The 12737-nt window shown below is 44.8% G+C and overlaps 1 protein-coding gene and 1 long non-coding RNA gene across 5 annotated transcripts in view; one reads left to right on the top strand and one right to left on the bottom strand.

The window, feature by feature from the left end:
- Positions 1 to 10085, bottom strand: part of NETO2 (neuropilin and tolloid like 2) — a 32316-nt gene extending 22231 nt beyond the window's left edge. For 2 of the 3 annotated variants that reach the window (XM_064519592.1, XM_064519594.1), the window contains exon 1: positions 9691 to 10085. In XM_064519592.1, coding sequence (XP_064375662.1) covers positions 9691 to 9724 — 34 coding nt within the window. In that variant the 5' untranslated portion in view covers positions 9725 to 10085. The remainder of the gene's footprint in view (positions 1 to 9690) is intronic. The other variant, XM_064519593.1, reaches the window with a different exon arrangement.
- Positions 1 to 12737, top strand: part of LOC112984406 (uncharacterized) — a 106283-nt gene that overhangs the window by 57830 nt on the left and 35716 nt on the right. The gene's annotated exons all lie outside the window — the stretch shown is intronic.

Here is a 12737-nt window from a genome sequence, read left to right as displayed (position 1 = left end):
GCAAAGGATCAGTGGTTAATCATTGCTGATTCACCCTACATTGAAAATTGATTACTCAGAGGAAACTGTCTAGTAATCATTACTTGTTTTCAAGTTATGGATGGTCTCTAGTTATTAAAGCAAAATAAGCAAAAATGCCATCTTCATTGACATATGATTGACATTAATTTTCAGAGACAGAATCTTTAGTATTTTGTATTATAAATGCTACAATTTCAAAAGAATTTTCAGTTTATTTTTTCAGACCCTTTGTCTAAACTGTGAAATTCAAGGACCTAAGTTTAAGTGCATTAAATGATAATGCATTTATATTCTTGAGATTGCTTGTTCTTAACAAGGAATCTGATAGTAGCTGTAGAGTTATCTTTGTATCTTCCCTGTTCTTTCCTGTGCTAGTTTTGAAGCAACGCTTTAAAGTTGGCTTTTATCACTGATGTAAATGCAGTTCCACAATCCCATGTAAATAATGTGTCAGTATGTTCTTCTATTGAATTAATCTTACTTAAAGATGTGTTATACCCAGCCTCTATTTTGCAAGGACACAACAATCTCAAACCAATTTAATTTGTTGTACTGCTTCCCACAATGAAAAAAGAGCATTGTTTTTTTTTTCTTAAACAAAGCAAACAAGCACAGAAACCCTTTATAAGGAAAATAAATATTTTAATGACTAACAACATTGACACAGCTAGTCACCATCAAATAACAGTGGAAAAACTTGTACTTTAGTACAGCTATCTACAATGGCTAACTGTTAGGTATACCTTTTTTTTTCTTTTTCATCTCAAAAGTATCAGTAGGCATCTGTGTTTATTTCAATGATTGTGTTCTCTTCTACAGATAGACAGCATCAGAACAGATATTCAGCTACACTATCCAATGATTTTCCTTTTTGAAATGATGCAGATACAGAAACAAGCCTCCTAAAAGGACTTTAAAAAATCTGACGGTTTTCACTAAAGCCTGTGCCGTTTCTATAAATAGTCCAGAGCTGTGTATATCTGTGCAAGTGCAAAAGAACAGTGCGTGTTTCCTGCAGAACGGCATGGCTATGCCAGCAATTACAGCAGATAAATGGGCTGAATATTTGTCTTACTGTCTTCCTCTTGTCATATTATATGGATGAGTGGGTATAATAAGTATGGGCCACCTTCTCTTTGTCCCCCTGCCCTTTTTGACCTCTTCATTTTTAACCTCTTGCATCTCATCTTTCTCTAGCAATGCCTGTCCTTCTCATGCTCTCAAAGATCCTTAAGAGGTATTCAAAGCAGCCCAGGTACTAAAAGTTTAAGAGCTTTCCTTAGCCATTGCTTTTTATCCCTGGTAATAGTAATATGAAGAAAAGAGGTGTCTCAATGATTAATATTCTCTATGTGGGCTGTCCTTATCTCTGTGGCATTGCTATCAAAAAGGTGGCAAGAGGACTTGCATTTGTTCTTTGTGAGAGTGTTGAGGTAGTATTGCCTTAAACTGGGTACGTTTACATGGCAATGTAAACAATGTGTACAATATGGGATAGCAAATAGGACCTTTTTGGCTACAAATGAAGCCTGGGAGTATTCAGGTTGAAAGGAAAAGAAAGAAAGAAGAATTAGCCAAGATATTTTTAACCCTTTTGGACTGCTTCCATCAGCCTATCTTTTGTGTACAATTTAAAAACAGCATAGAATCATGTGTGTCCTAAATCCATACCATTACCTGCCAAAAAAAAAAAAAAAAAAAAAAAAATCAAATCTCAAAGACTAATTTGGACCATATAAAGTCATTACAAGGAAGGAAGATGTCTAGAGAAGACACGCATGCTGTAGGATGGCGCAGTGGACAGCTAGTGCTGAACTAGTGTCCTAGTATAGCAGTGGGGACACAGACACAGCAGTTAGAGCAGATACAAGAGGATACTGAGCTCCTTTGAGTGGAAGTTTTGTAGCGCTTTAGCTAGCACTTTCAGAAGGACCAGTAATGCTGATCCTGTTATTTCTGTTAAACTGAACTTCACATTGTTATAATACACTTGAACTTGCAATGGGACACAGTAGTCTTCTGCTGCTTTTTTTTCTTTTTTAAAGCCTATTAGATACTACTGTGATTACATGATTGCTCTTCAGTGTGTATGAAAAAAATCTAGGTTAGGTCCATACTCTGCTAAGATACAGGACACTGAGGGAGCAAGTGTCTGAAAATGCCATTTGAATGTGGCTTGCTAATGTAAGCAAAAAAGAGCACAATGCAGGATTGCATGACTAAATTGAATATCAAAGAGAAGGATGTTTTTGTTTGTTTTGCTTTTAATGGAGGAGTGTGGTGAGAATTCTAGTGGAGGATACTGAAATATGGGAGACTGACCTTATACACTTGCAGACATTTAGTTGTACAAATAGAGGTTAGTGCTTCTCCAAGTTATACTAGCATCTACTTCATGATATGTAAACTGTAGAAGAGCTATCATTAAGTAAACAGCAGCACAGCCACTGAGAAAGATAAACTAAGAGAGGCTTTTTCAAAAATTAATTAATCTGGTATTTGCTACAGACTTTTATTCCATGAAGTATGATGCATAATTTTTTACTACCATTTAAAGCTCTGATAGTTTTTATCTGTGTGAAGATTAATTAGAAATTAAAAAAACTGCAAGCTTCTCTGTTTTTAGAAGAATAGTTTTCCGTTTCATTGTGTGAAATATTTTAGATCTCATTGCCTGCAGACAGCTGCATAAATTTTTAAAGGTGAAGACACTAACTATATATTGCAAGTCATTATTACAACTCAGTTGTAATAGGCTTATGGAATAATAGAAAAGAATCACCTGAACCAGTGTAATAAAACATGCATTGTTTGTGGGATTCAAGATTTTCTTTGCTGGCGTTTGTTAAAATTCTGCAAAATGAATGTAAGACACAAATGTTTTTCAGTTTGTTTACTGAAGTATAAAGAGAGAGATTCACAAATGACTGGCTCCTATTTCTCTTTAAAAATGAGAGTAATGTAGATAGTTTGTCTTTTACAGTAAAAAGGGTGCTCAGCCAACATTAAGAAATCAGTGTTTTGTTTAGAAAAACAAGTGCTTTAGGCTGCAAATTTGACATATGCTTGTACTTTCTGGCAAGATGCATTCTTCAGATTTCATGGGATACAGTTCTGCTCTCAGCTCTGTATGGTATGTCTTTCCTCTGCTTTTTCTGCATGCTCTAGGGATCTTCACATACAGAGAAAACAGACTAGATCTGCTGAGTGGCTTTGAGAGCAGTGTCTTACTTCCGCGATGACAACAGGGAATCTACGCATGCAGGGCAAGCATAGAAGCAAGTTGGAAGCAGTCACGCAGGATTCAGGAGAAAGTGAAAAAATTCCACCAGTTCTTGGAATAAAAATAATTTAGTGTGTTACACATTCTTAGCACATTGGTAGTCAGAATCCTAGGGATAAAGATGACAGACGTTGCTTCAAGCAGGGTTCACTGTTACATCTGTGTGCTGTACTCCCTGGATCAGGCAGCACCTTGTATATGTATAGTCCAAACAGACAGTAATTGGCAACACACAGATCGTGCATGTTATAAAATCTAGCCACGATGCTTGCTATTTTCTGGCAGACGCAGCCTAGAATAATGCTTGATCTTAACTATATACCATGTTTTGCTTTATGAGAATGAATCCTTTTCTATATACTTTTCTTAAACCTAGCTCCTTATTCGCCCTGTGTGCTAAAATTAATGTTAGTTTCAGTAGCAGCCAATAGCAGTATCACAGCATACGTCCAATGATTTTCCACATGTCTAAACTTCAATTTTAGTTATTAATGTGGTGAAGGCATTTGCGATACTATATCCCTTCATATTCTCTGGCCAAAAGTATTTGCGTTTTAGTTGCTTTTAAGGACTCTGATCAAGTCTAGGGTCCCATGATGTTAGATGTTGCACAAATTCAAAATAATTGACAGATCTGGTTGTGAAAAACTTTTGTAATTTAGATAGATAAGGTAGCGTGCAGGAAGGAAAACAGAAGTCACTGGATTTTATATAATTTTAAGTGCATGGTCACCTCCTTTGCTTTCAGAAAGCTAATTAAGTGCATTCCTAATTCAAACCATTTTTAGCTCAGAAACAGACGAACTGTGAAGTCCAGGAGAATGAGATTCTTCTCTCTTCCCAGCATTCGGTGACATTTACAAATTGATAAAAGGAATATTGTATTGCATCTGTTGCTGCTTTTTTTGGGGCAAACAATTTTCTTGCTGAGGGTGAAAACACAGCAGTTTTTGAATCCCACATGTTCTTATAGGCTGTATATGTTCCCTAATTTCTTGTGGTCTCAAAAGGACATTTGCAAATTGTTAAAATGAGTATCAAAGAACAGTTAAGTTGGCTGCCTAGAACTTACCCTACTAACAGCTGCAGTGATTTCCACATTTTGTTTTTTTAAAGATACTGGAATATGCTGCAGGATTGCAACAGACAGAGATGAAGGTGTGCATCAGGGAAGACATGTTTTAGCTGTTTGTAAGGAAGTAGTACTCAGAGCATGCTAATGGAGCTGCCAACCCATTTTTAATCCTCCTCTCAAAAGCTTGATAGCAGAAGTGGGCTTCATCAGCTATTAACAGACTCTAGCGCCTCTCTGAGATCCAAATCTTGTTAGGCATTTAGCATGCCAGCAGGATGTCTGAATGCACTCAGGTCTAGGCTCAGATGTAACAGTTTCATCTCACCCCAGCTGTTTCCAATAGGGATTTCTCTCTTTAAGACTGCCAAAGAAACAAACTGGGAATCTGTATTTCTGCAGAGAAATCAGGTCAACTGATTCAAGAAGTAAATGCAGTTCTCCCACTTTCCTTTGATCAAAATCATCTGCAGAGCAATTCATGCTTGGACAGATCTGTGACAGTCCCCTCCAGGTTTTCTCAAAACATTTAACATTTCTGATCCCTTCCTCCATTAGAAATATATAAGCAGTTATGGGTTGCTTTATTTTTCCATTTTTTCCACATCCTGTTACTTATAATCCATTTCTGGGTATGTCTGCCAGCAAAACTTCTGCCAGAATAACATCGTTCAGTTTTAAAATAGCAGCTTTCCTTTGTATATGAAGTGGTGGTTTTTATTTTTGGTTTTTCCCATCTCCAGGCTGTGTGCAGCAAGAGACTGCTAAGAAGGCTGCATGTACAAACCATGTTGATGAGGGGTTCCAAAAAACTAGTCAAAATATATATACTGAGCTAAAGGTCGGATGATTTCCCTGTAATGGACAGGACTGATCCTGCTGTACGTGACTATTCTGAGTACCTTCTTCCCAGGAATTACCTATTCCTACAACACTTCTGGATAGTGATGCTTTTGACTTAGAAATAGATCAGATTGTAGCAAACTTCATCATCTCTTCATTTCTTTATTATCAATATAGTCTATTTTTCAGGGGAAATCTTTTCAGGGAAGTCTGTCATGGAATAAATCTTAAGAGTACTGCTGTCATCCTCTGTCATGTCTGAGAGCAATTTGCCTAAAGAGTATAAATGATTTTTTTTTCTAGCTCCTCACTCTATCCCTTGAAAAGAGACTGTTCATGGATTTTACTGTATGCTAAAGAAGGATGTTTTGTGAGAGGCACCGTTAATGTATTGGCAGCCTCTTCCTTTTGCATAGTGAATCTGCTTTTAATACCAGAAAATGGAGTGAAACATAGAGAGGATTAAATAAAGGAGGATATTTTTCATGAAAAGTTGGTTGCTAATTATTGTTGAAAAACTCTCACTCCCTGTAGCCTAATCACCTGCAGTAGCAGTTGTCAGTCATGTATCAAGACAGGTAGCAAGCTATGTTGTCCAAGACTGTAAGTGCTTAATTAATTAAAAAACAAATTGGAGTATACAAAGTAGTGAGCTTTTTTGCAGTGCTAGACCCCCAGTTGTATCCAAGTGTTTGCTTCAGTCCAGATGAGCATGTCCACCACTACATGTGTAACTTGTTATGTGACTAAATAACCCATACAAGAACTGTTTCTGCTACAACTGCAGATCTTTAATAGCTCTCCTCCACCACGCCTACAATGAACTGTAATGGGAATTTCTGATGGGTTCATAAATGATGAATAGCTTATAAAGTTTGATTTTTGGCAGGTAATTTTTCTGTTTAATCACTCTTCATGAGATAAACATTAGGGAAGACACAGACAATCTTCTTCATTAGATAGGGATAAATAATTCAACAGCTCCTTTAGCTTCAGTCCAGTGTTGTTCTGTACTCTGATTACAATTACATACCTGATTTATACACTGACCTTTTCTATTAATATCAATATAGTTAGAACCAACTTGTCCTGTAAAAAATTTTAGCAGTGTGGTTAAGTATGTCTTAGGAAAACTATGGAGTTAATGTTTTTAAAGTTAAACTACTCTTGGAGTGGTACATTTTGGGTGTTAAGTTTCTATATTCATTAATAGCAAGCGCATAATGCACAGCAACCAAATACTTCTCTTGTTTATAACACAGCAGCTTTTTGGAACCTATTCTACAGTTACTTGAGTTGCTTCTGCTTAATTCAGTGCAAGCTGTTTGGTGCTTAACATTTTTGAGTGCTGCAGAAAAGTTCGTAAGTAGTGCCCAGTTTTAAGTAAAAAATAAAGAAATTCTGGCTTACACTTGATACTGCCTGCACTAGGGCCACTGCAGCTTCTAGAGACAGTACCTTGCTTTTGGTTTCAGTGGAAAAATCATGAAATCGTGAACACTTTTTTAGATTATATATTTCTCTGCTTGTTTTTGGCTTCTTGGGCCATTTTTACACCTTTTCATTTTGGAAACGGGAGGCTGTAATTCCTTTTTGTGGAAGCTTTTATGTGGAAGGAAGTATTACTTCCTAACACTACTTGTTTGTGGGAAATTAGCTGTTAAAATCATGCCAAAATGCAAATGAGGGGGCTGAGTGGAATGGCAGGAAGTTAATCATAGTAGTTCACATTCTTGCAACCTGCCAGATTTGGAAATAATTCTGTACCTCATTGGAAGGCTGCGGATGTCAATTTTCCGGGGTAGCAGTATTTTCTTTTAGTATTGGCTGTTTATTGAAGTATCTGGACAGAAACCACAGAATTCTCTTTTTGGCTTTTTATGTTAATCCAAGATAATAACTGAAACAGTCCGAAGCTAATGTACAGTCAGGATTTGATTTTAGGATTTGAAGTCTTTTTTTCTTTTTTCCTTTTTAAACCAAATAATTGCACATGGGAAGGAAAGAGGGAGCGGAGTTGAGGAACGGGAACAAGGTCTTAGCCAACACATTTGGTGGAATAGGAGATATGGTGAAATACAGATACATTTAGTCCCAAAGCATAACAAAAACATGGCTTTATTAAGAAAGGGTCTGTTTTTTCTTCTCGTGAAGTACAAGGTTATGATGTCTGATTGTTGTAGAGCTGCTTGCATTTTGCAAGCTGTGTGCTGGGATTACAGAAAAAGAATTCTAGTGGTGTTTAAAATCTCATTGAGAACTGAACTTGGGAAGCAAAGGCTTTGCCTTTAAAAGACAAAAACACAGTAGTTTGTATATACTACTAAGAAAGCAGGTCAGCACTGGCTGAGCTCCACTTCAACGAAACCTGCCGTAGTACTGCAACCTCAGTGCTGTCGTGGTGCGCTATCGCTGCCACTCAGCACTGCCGTCTGGTAGATCTGGATGGGAGCAAGTGATCAGTGTAACATGGGCATCAGTACATAACATGAGGCTTTTAAAAGTTTTTGCTTAACACTATTGCCAGAGGCAATAATAATCATATTAAGATGTTTATTTAAATAATCCCTTATTACTGATAGCTGAGGAAGAACAAGATAAGAGATGTGAATTATCACAAACTGAGTATGAGGGGCCTGCTTCTGCCCTGGGGTGTACAGTCCAAAAATATAATCTTTGTGGATGCTAGAAATGTATATATATGTGTCGTGTTAAGAACAGGAGATTAAACTGTTTCTAAATATTATTAAAAGGAACATTATTTTTCACAATATATTGAGGTTGATGGTTCTTTATCTAAGGACAAATAAAATTCTCCAATAATTTCAATCTAAAGCTATTTGTAAGAACAAAAAATTACCACCACTATAGGTAAAGTTTCCATAGAGAATTTAGGAAGCTTGCAGGTATGCAACTCGTAAAATAAGGCAGCTTGCTTTGACTGTTCCTCTGCCTTGTTTCCTTTTAGGGTTAACTCTATGTGCCTATTTATAGGAATCCTTTTTCTTCTTTGTGATTAGATGTAATAAGCTGCCTATATAAAGACTTCTAGTGAAGAGGAGATAAAAGGGAGTGCATGATGCTAAATAATGACAGGTTGTTTCTGTAGTCATGGCAAGTGATGCATTTAGCATACTAACAGCTATTGACTAATGGTTCTGTGTGGTTTATATGTTATAAATCATAAAAAACTTCCTTTAGAAGGACTTTTCTCTTCAACTGGATGCTCTGTAGTGTGTTTATAAAAGACTGGGGTGAGGTCTGTTCAGGAGAGCCTGTATAGTCAAGTTTTTAGGAATCGCATACTTCTGAAGTGCAGTTAAATATGCCCATTAGAAAGCAATTAAGCAGAAATGTCAGTTGTATTTTATGGTTGTTTTATGGTGGTTTAGGGTATTTAACTGTGTTACTTGAAGAGGAAGTGAGAAAAATCTAAATGATTCCCCAAGTAAACCTTATCTTCCTACATTGTCTAGAAACAGAAGAAGGCTAATACCTACAGGTAGACATTTATTGACAGTATCTTGTTTTAATTATTATGCTAACAAATACAAAAATATCTATTTAAACCCTCAGACATCTGTCCTTCAGGATAAGAACAGGGGATTATATGGGCTATGGAAACATCTAACATAGACTTCTCTATAACTTTCGTACTGTGGGAGGACGTACAGGAACAGTCCTCTGCTCTGCAGTATGTATGCCTTTATGGCTTAAGTAACGCGAGCAGACATTCAAAAATTTCCTAATGGAATAATTTAATAAAAACGCCTGATGGTTCAAGTCTGCTATTGCTAGAGCAGGTACAGATCCTGCTAGAGAAGACAGAGGATGCTAGAAACCATCGCTGAGGCACAAGGCTGGCTGCCACATCCAGCCTTATTTTATGAAAGCGAGCCGTCTCCCATTGCTGAGCTGCCTAACTACCAGCCCAGACAAAGGGAGGCTGGGGCGGGGAGCCCTCCTCCTCCCCCACCGCGGAACCCCAACAAGTTAGAAACGAGAGGCAAAAGCCACAAGAGAAGGAGAGGCAAAGGTGAGCCGCGGCAGCGCACTTAGTTGGGAAGAGCCGTGCTGACAACGGCCCGTGCTCCCGGTGACAGGCGCCCCCCGACCCTGCCCGCCGCAGCGCCCGGAGGCGGCCACGGGCCGCCCCAGCCCCGCGGCCGCGCTGCGCTCCCGGCGGCGGCCGCCCTCCGCCCGCCCGCCCGCCGGCCCCGGCCCCGGCCCCGGCCCGCGCCTGCAGCGCAGCGGGGCGAGCGCCGAGCGCGGCGGAGCGGGGCCGGGCGGCAGCTGCGCCGGGGCGGCCGCCCCGACCCGCCCCCCTGCCCGCGCCCCGCGGCGTCGCGCAAAAGTTTCCGCCGGCGGCGGGGGCGCGCCGGGGCGGCAGCGCAGGGCCGGGGCCCGGCGGCGCCCGCGCGGGTACCGCGGTGCCTCCGCGGAGGGCGCCGCGCCGCCCGGCGGCTCCTACCTTCCAGCACGGAGCAGAGTTTGTGCAGGGCCATGGTCGGCGGCGGCGCCCCCGCGGCGGCGGCTCAGCGGCGCTCCATGGCCGCGTCCCGGCGCGGCGGCGGCCCCCCGCGAGGGCGCTGCGGCCCGCGGCTACGGCTCGGCCGGCCCCCGCCCGCCCGCGGCCATGCCCGGCGCCCCGCGCGGGGCGCGCTCAGCCCGAGCCGCCCGAGCCCGGCGCCCTGGCCGCCGCGCTCGGTCCCATCGAGAGCGGGGCGCGGCGGGCTCCGTCGGGGCGGGCTGCCCCCGAGGCTCTCCGAGCGCCGCCCGGCGGCTCCCAGCCCGACTGGCGCGGCTGCCGCTACATGGAGCTCATTTAAGATGTGAGGGGTGTTTGCATGGATGAGCCGCTTCTACGCATGTGCCCGCCCCCCCCCGAGCCCCGCAAGCCGCCGCAGCCGCCGGGGCCGCTCTGCTCCTCCCGCGCGGCCGGCACCGAGCGGGGGCGGCGGCGGCCGTGGCGGCGGGGCAGCGGCCGCGCTCGCCCGGTGCCCGCGGGGCGCCCGCTGGGCCTCGGCGCCGCTGCCCCCCTCGGTGCGCGGGGCCCGGGCCCCCGGCCGCCCTCCGCCGGGGCTTCCGCGTCCCCGGAGCGGGCCCGGCGGTGCTGGCCGCCGGCAGCAACTCCCCCGCGCGCAGCGCCCCGGCAGGAGCGGGCTGAAGCCGGATCGCGGCCGCCCGCCTTTGTCTGGGCTGCGGGGGAAGAGCCTCTCCCTGCCCGCTCTCCCGGCGCGGGGCCCGCGCAGCGCTCGCCGTGCCCGGCTGCCCGCTCGCCCCGTTGCGCTGCCTGCAGCGGCGGCGCCGGGGAGCGCCCGTCACACGCGATGGCGCGGCTGCTCGCTGACAGGCGTGACAGCTAAAATGGAGCTGTTACTTTACCAGAAGTTAATAAAAAGGCGCACTTAGCGTGCTGCCTGCCCTGGCTCCCGTCCCTCTGGTTATCCATCACATCGCGTTAGCTTGCGAGGGGAGCCGCTGCTCGGGGAAAGGGCCGGCGGCGGAGGCAAGCGGGGGTCTGGGGGCGGGGGGAGGGGGACTAACCCCGGGAGAGGGGCGGCTGGGGGCCGCCGGAGCACGGCCGCGAGAGGTTGCTGCGCCCAGAGGCTACACGTAAAATAGAAAATGCATTTATCCGTTTAAGATTTTTTTTTCAGGTCTCTCGTAAGCAGCAGCGCTTGAAGCAGCTCAGCGTATTTCGTGTGCGGTGCCTGTTCTCTAGGCTCGCCGGCCGGCCAGGCGCGGAGCTTTTGCTCGGGGCTGCGCGGCTCCTCGGAGCGCGCCCGCCCGCCGCGGCCTCCCGCCTGCCTGCCGCGGCCGCGCAGCGGGATGGCAGCCGCAGCCGGCGGCACCGGCCCGCGTTCAGGCACTTCAGGGAGCCGCTCGACAGCCCCGGTACCTCTAGCAAGCGGCCTGCAGGGACGGAGGGGGCTGGCTGAGGTGCGCGGGGCCGCTCGCGGCAAGCTGGCGCCCGCCTCCGCGCTCCCCCACGGCGCCCCGTTGGTTAAATTCCTCCCGCGGTGCTCGAAGGTCAGCGCGGCCCGCCAGAAAAGGTCATTCCCTTGCCGCAGCCGGGCGGCTAAATATTGCAGCCTCTTCAGGGCGGCGTGACTGGCAGCGAGCGCCAAGTCAGCGCGCAGCGAGCGGCGCGGGTTGCGCGGGGCGCGGGGCAGAGCTCCGCCGCTTGCTGCGCGCTCCGCGGCCGCCTCGGTGTGGGGAGCAGAGGCGCAGGGAGGCCGGCGCTCGGGCACAGCGCCCAATTGCATAATGGTATTATTCCGCTTACTCGAGTTCTCCTTCCAGTTTCCAGCAGGGATGATACGGTCCAAGCGGGGCCGGGGGCTTTCCAACGAATTGTTAAATAGCCGCTGCGCTCCAGCAGTGGAGAAAGACTTTGCTCTATATTCGCCCCCCAAACCCAGGCTTTCTACCGTGGTATGCTAAACGTGACCTTCTGCAGTGAAAATCCCTGTATTGAAAAGTCTCCCTTCAGTGGATCTGCTTTGTTTTTTTTTTCTGACTTTACTAACAAAAATGTGTTTCCTTTAGTAATTCTAGAAAATGTCTAGCAGACTGATAATTCATACTGTATTTGTGCATCATCCACAGTTCTTTTAGTCTCTCTGCGGTACATAAGTACAAAATCAAAATCCAATTATGCTCTTGTGCAGATTGTTAGGAGATGGGGGGTTGCTTTTTTTTTGGAATACACAGTGTAGCCAAAGGCAGAATTTGGCTCAGATGCTTTATCACTTATGATGAAGACATAAGAAATGAGGAAACTAGCCTGATTCTTAGAGCTCAAATTCAATTTGCATTCAAGAAAACGATTTGTTGTCAATTGTCTCACAACAAAGAAAGATGAGAAAAAAATAGTATTCTCTCTTGTGTTTGATACAAGTTGGTAGTAATTGCAGACAACCAAATCTGCTCCAGTTAATTACATTGAAACATTGAACTTCTAGTTTGGTATTGGAAGGGGGGGCAGCGCGGTTACACACGTGGGAACGTGCAGTACGTTTTCCACCCTGTCCATTTCCCAGGGTCGTGTCAAGCTGTTGGTGTGCGAGATGTGGGTGGTAGCATCAACTCGTGGATTTGGGCCATATTCTGCTATTGCTTACTGCTGCTTCCGGAGAGGTTTCTTACGGGGACATCCCTGGTGCTTTGTCTGGAGAGTTCTTGTGACAGATGATGCTTTAAAATATATTATACAAAACTAGTGATAGGTCTGAAGCAACTTTCACTTCCCATGTTCTGAGCCTGGAGAATGCTACTTTCCGGGGAAGAAGTGCTGTGCCATTAGCTCAGGCTGGTATTATGCTCAAGTTAGTTAAACCCGAGTGTGGGAGTTCACAAAGGCTGAAGATGACTTTTGCACAGCTAGTTGTGTATCGTTCTGCCGCGCCACTGGGTTGTCAGGCTTATTTTTGAATGAGAGTAGTTCACCGAGATCAGTAGGACCGCGCATTCTGATACCCTTAAATACCTGCATGCATGCTTGATGAGTGAGTC

This window comes from Dromaius novaehollandiae, chromosome 13 (assembly GCF_036370855.1).
Source record: "Dromaius novaehollandiae isolate bDroNov1 chromosome 13, bDroNov1.hap1, whole genome shotgun sequence".
In the NCBI taxonomy this organism is placed as follows: domain Eukaryota; kingdom Metazoa; phylum Chordata; class Aves; order Casuariiformes; family Dromaiidae; genus Dromaius; species Dromaius novaehollandiae.
This window is presented reverse-complemented; position numbering and strand designations above follow the sequence as displayed.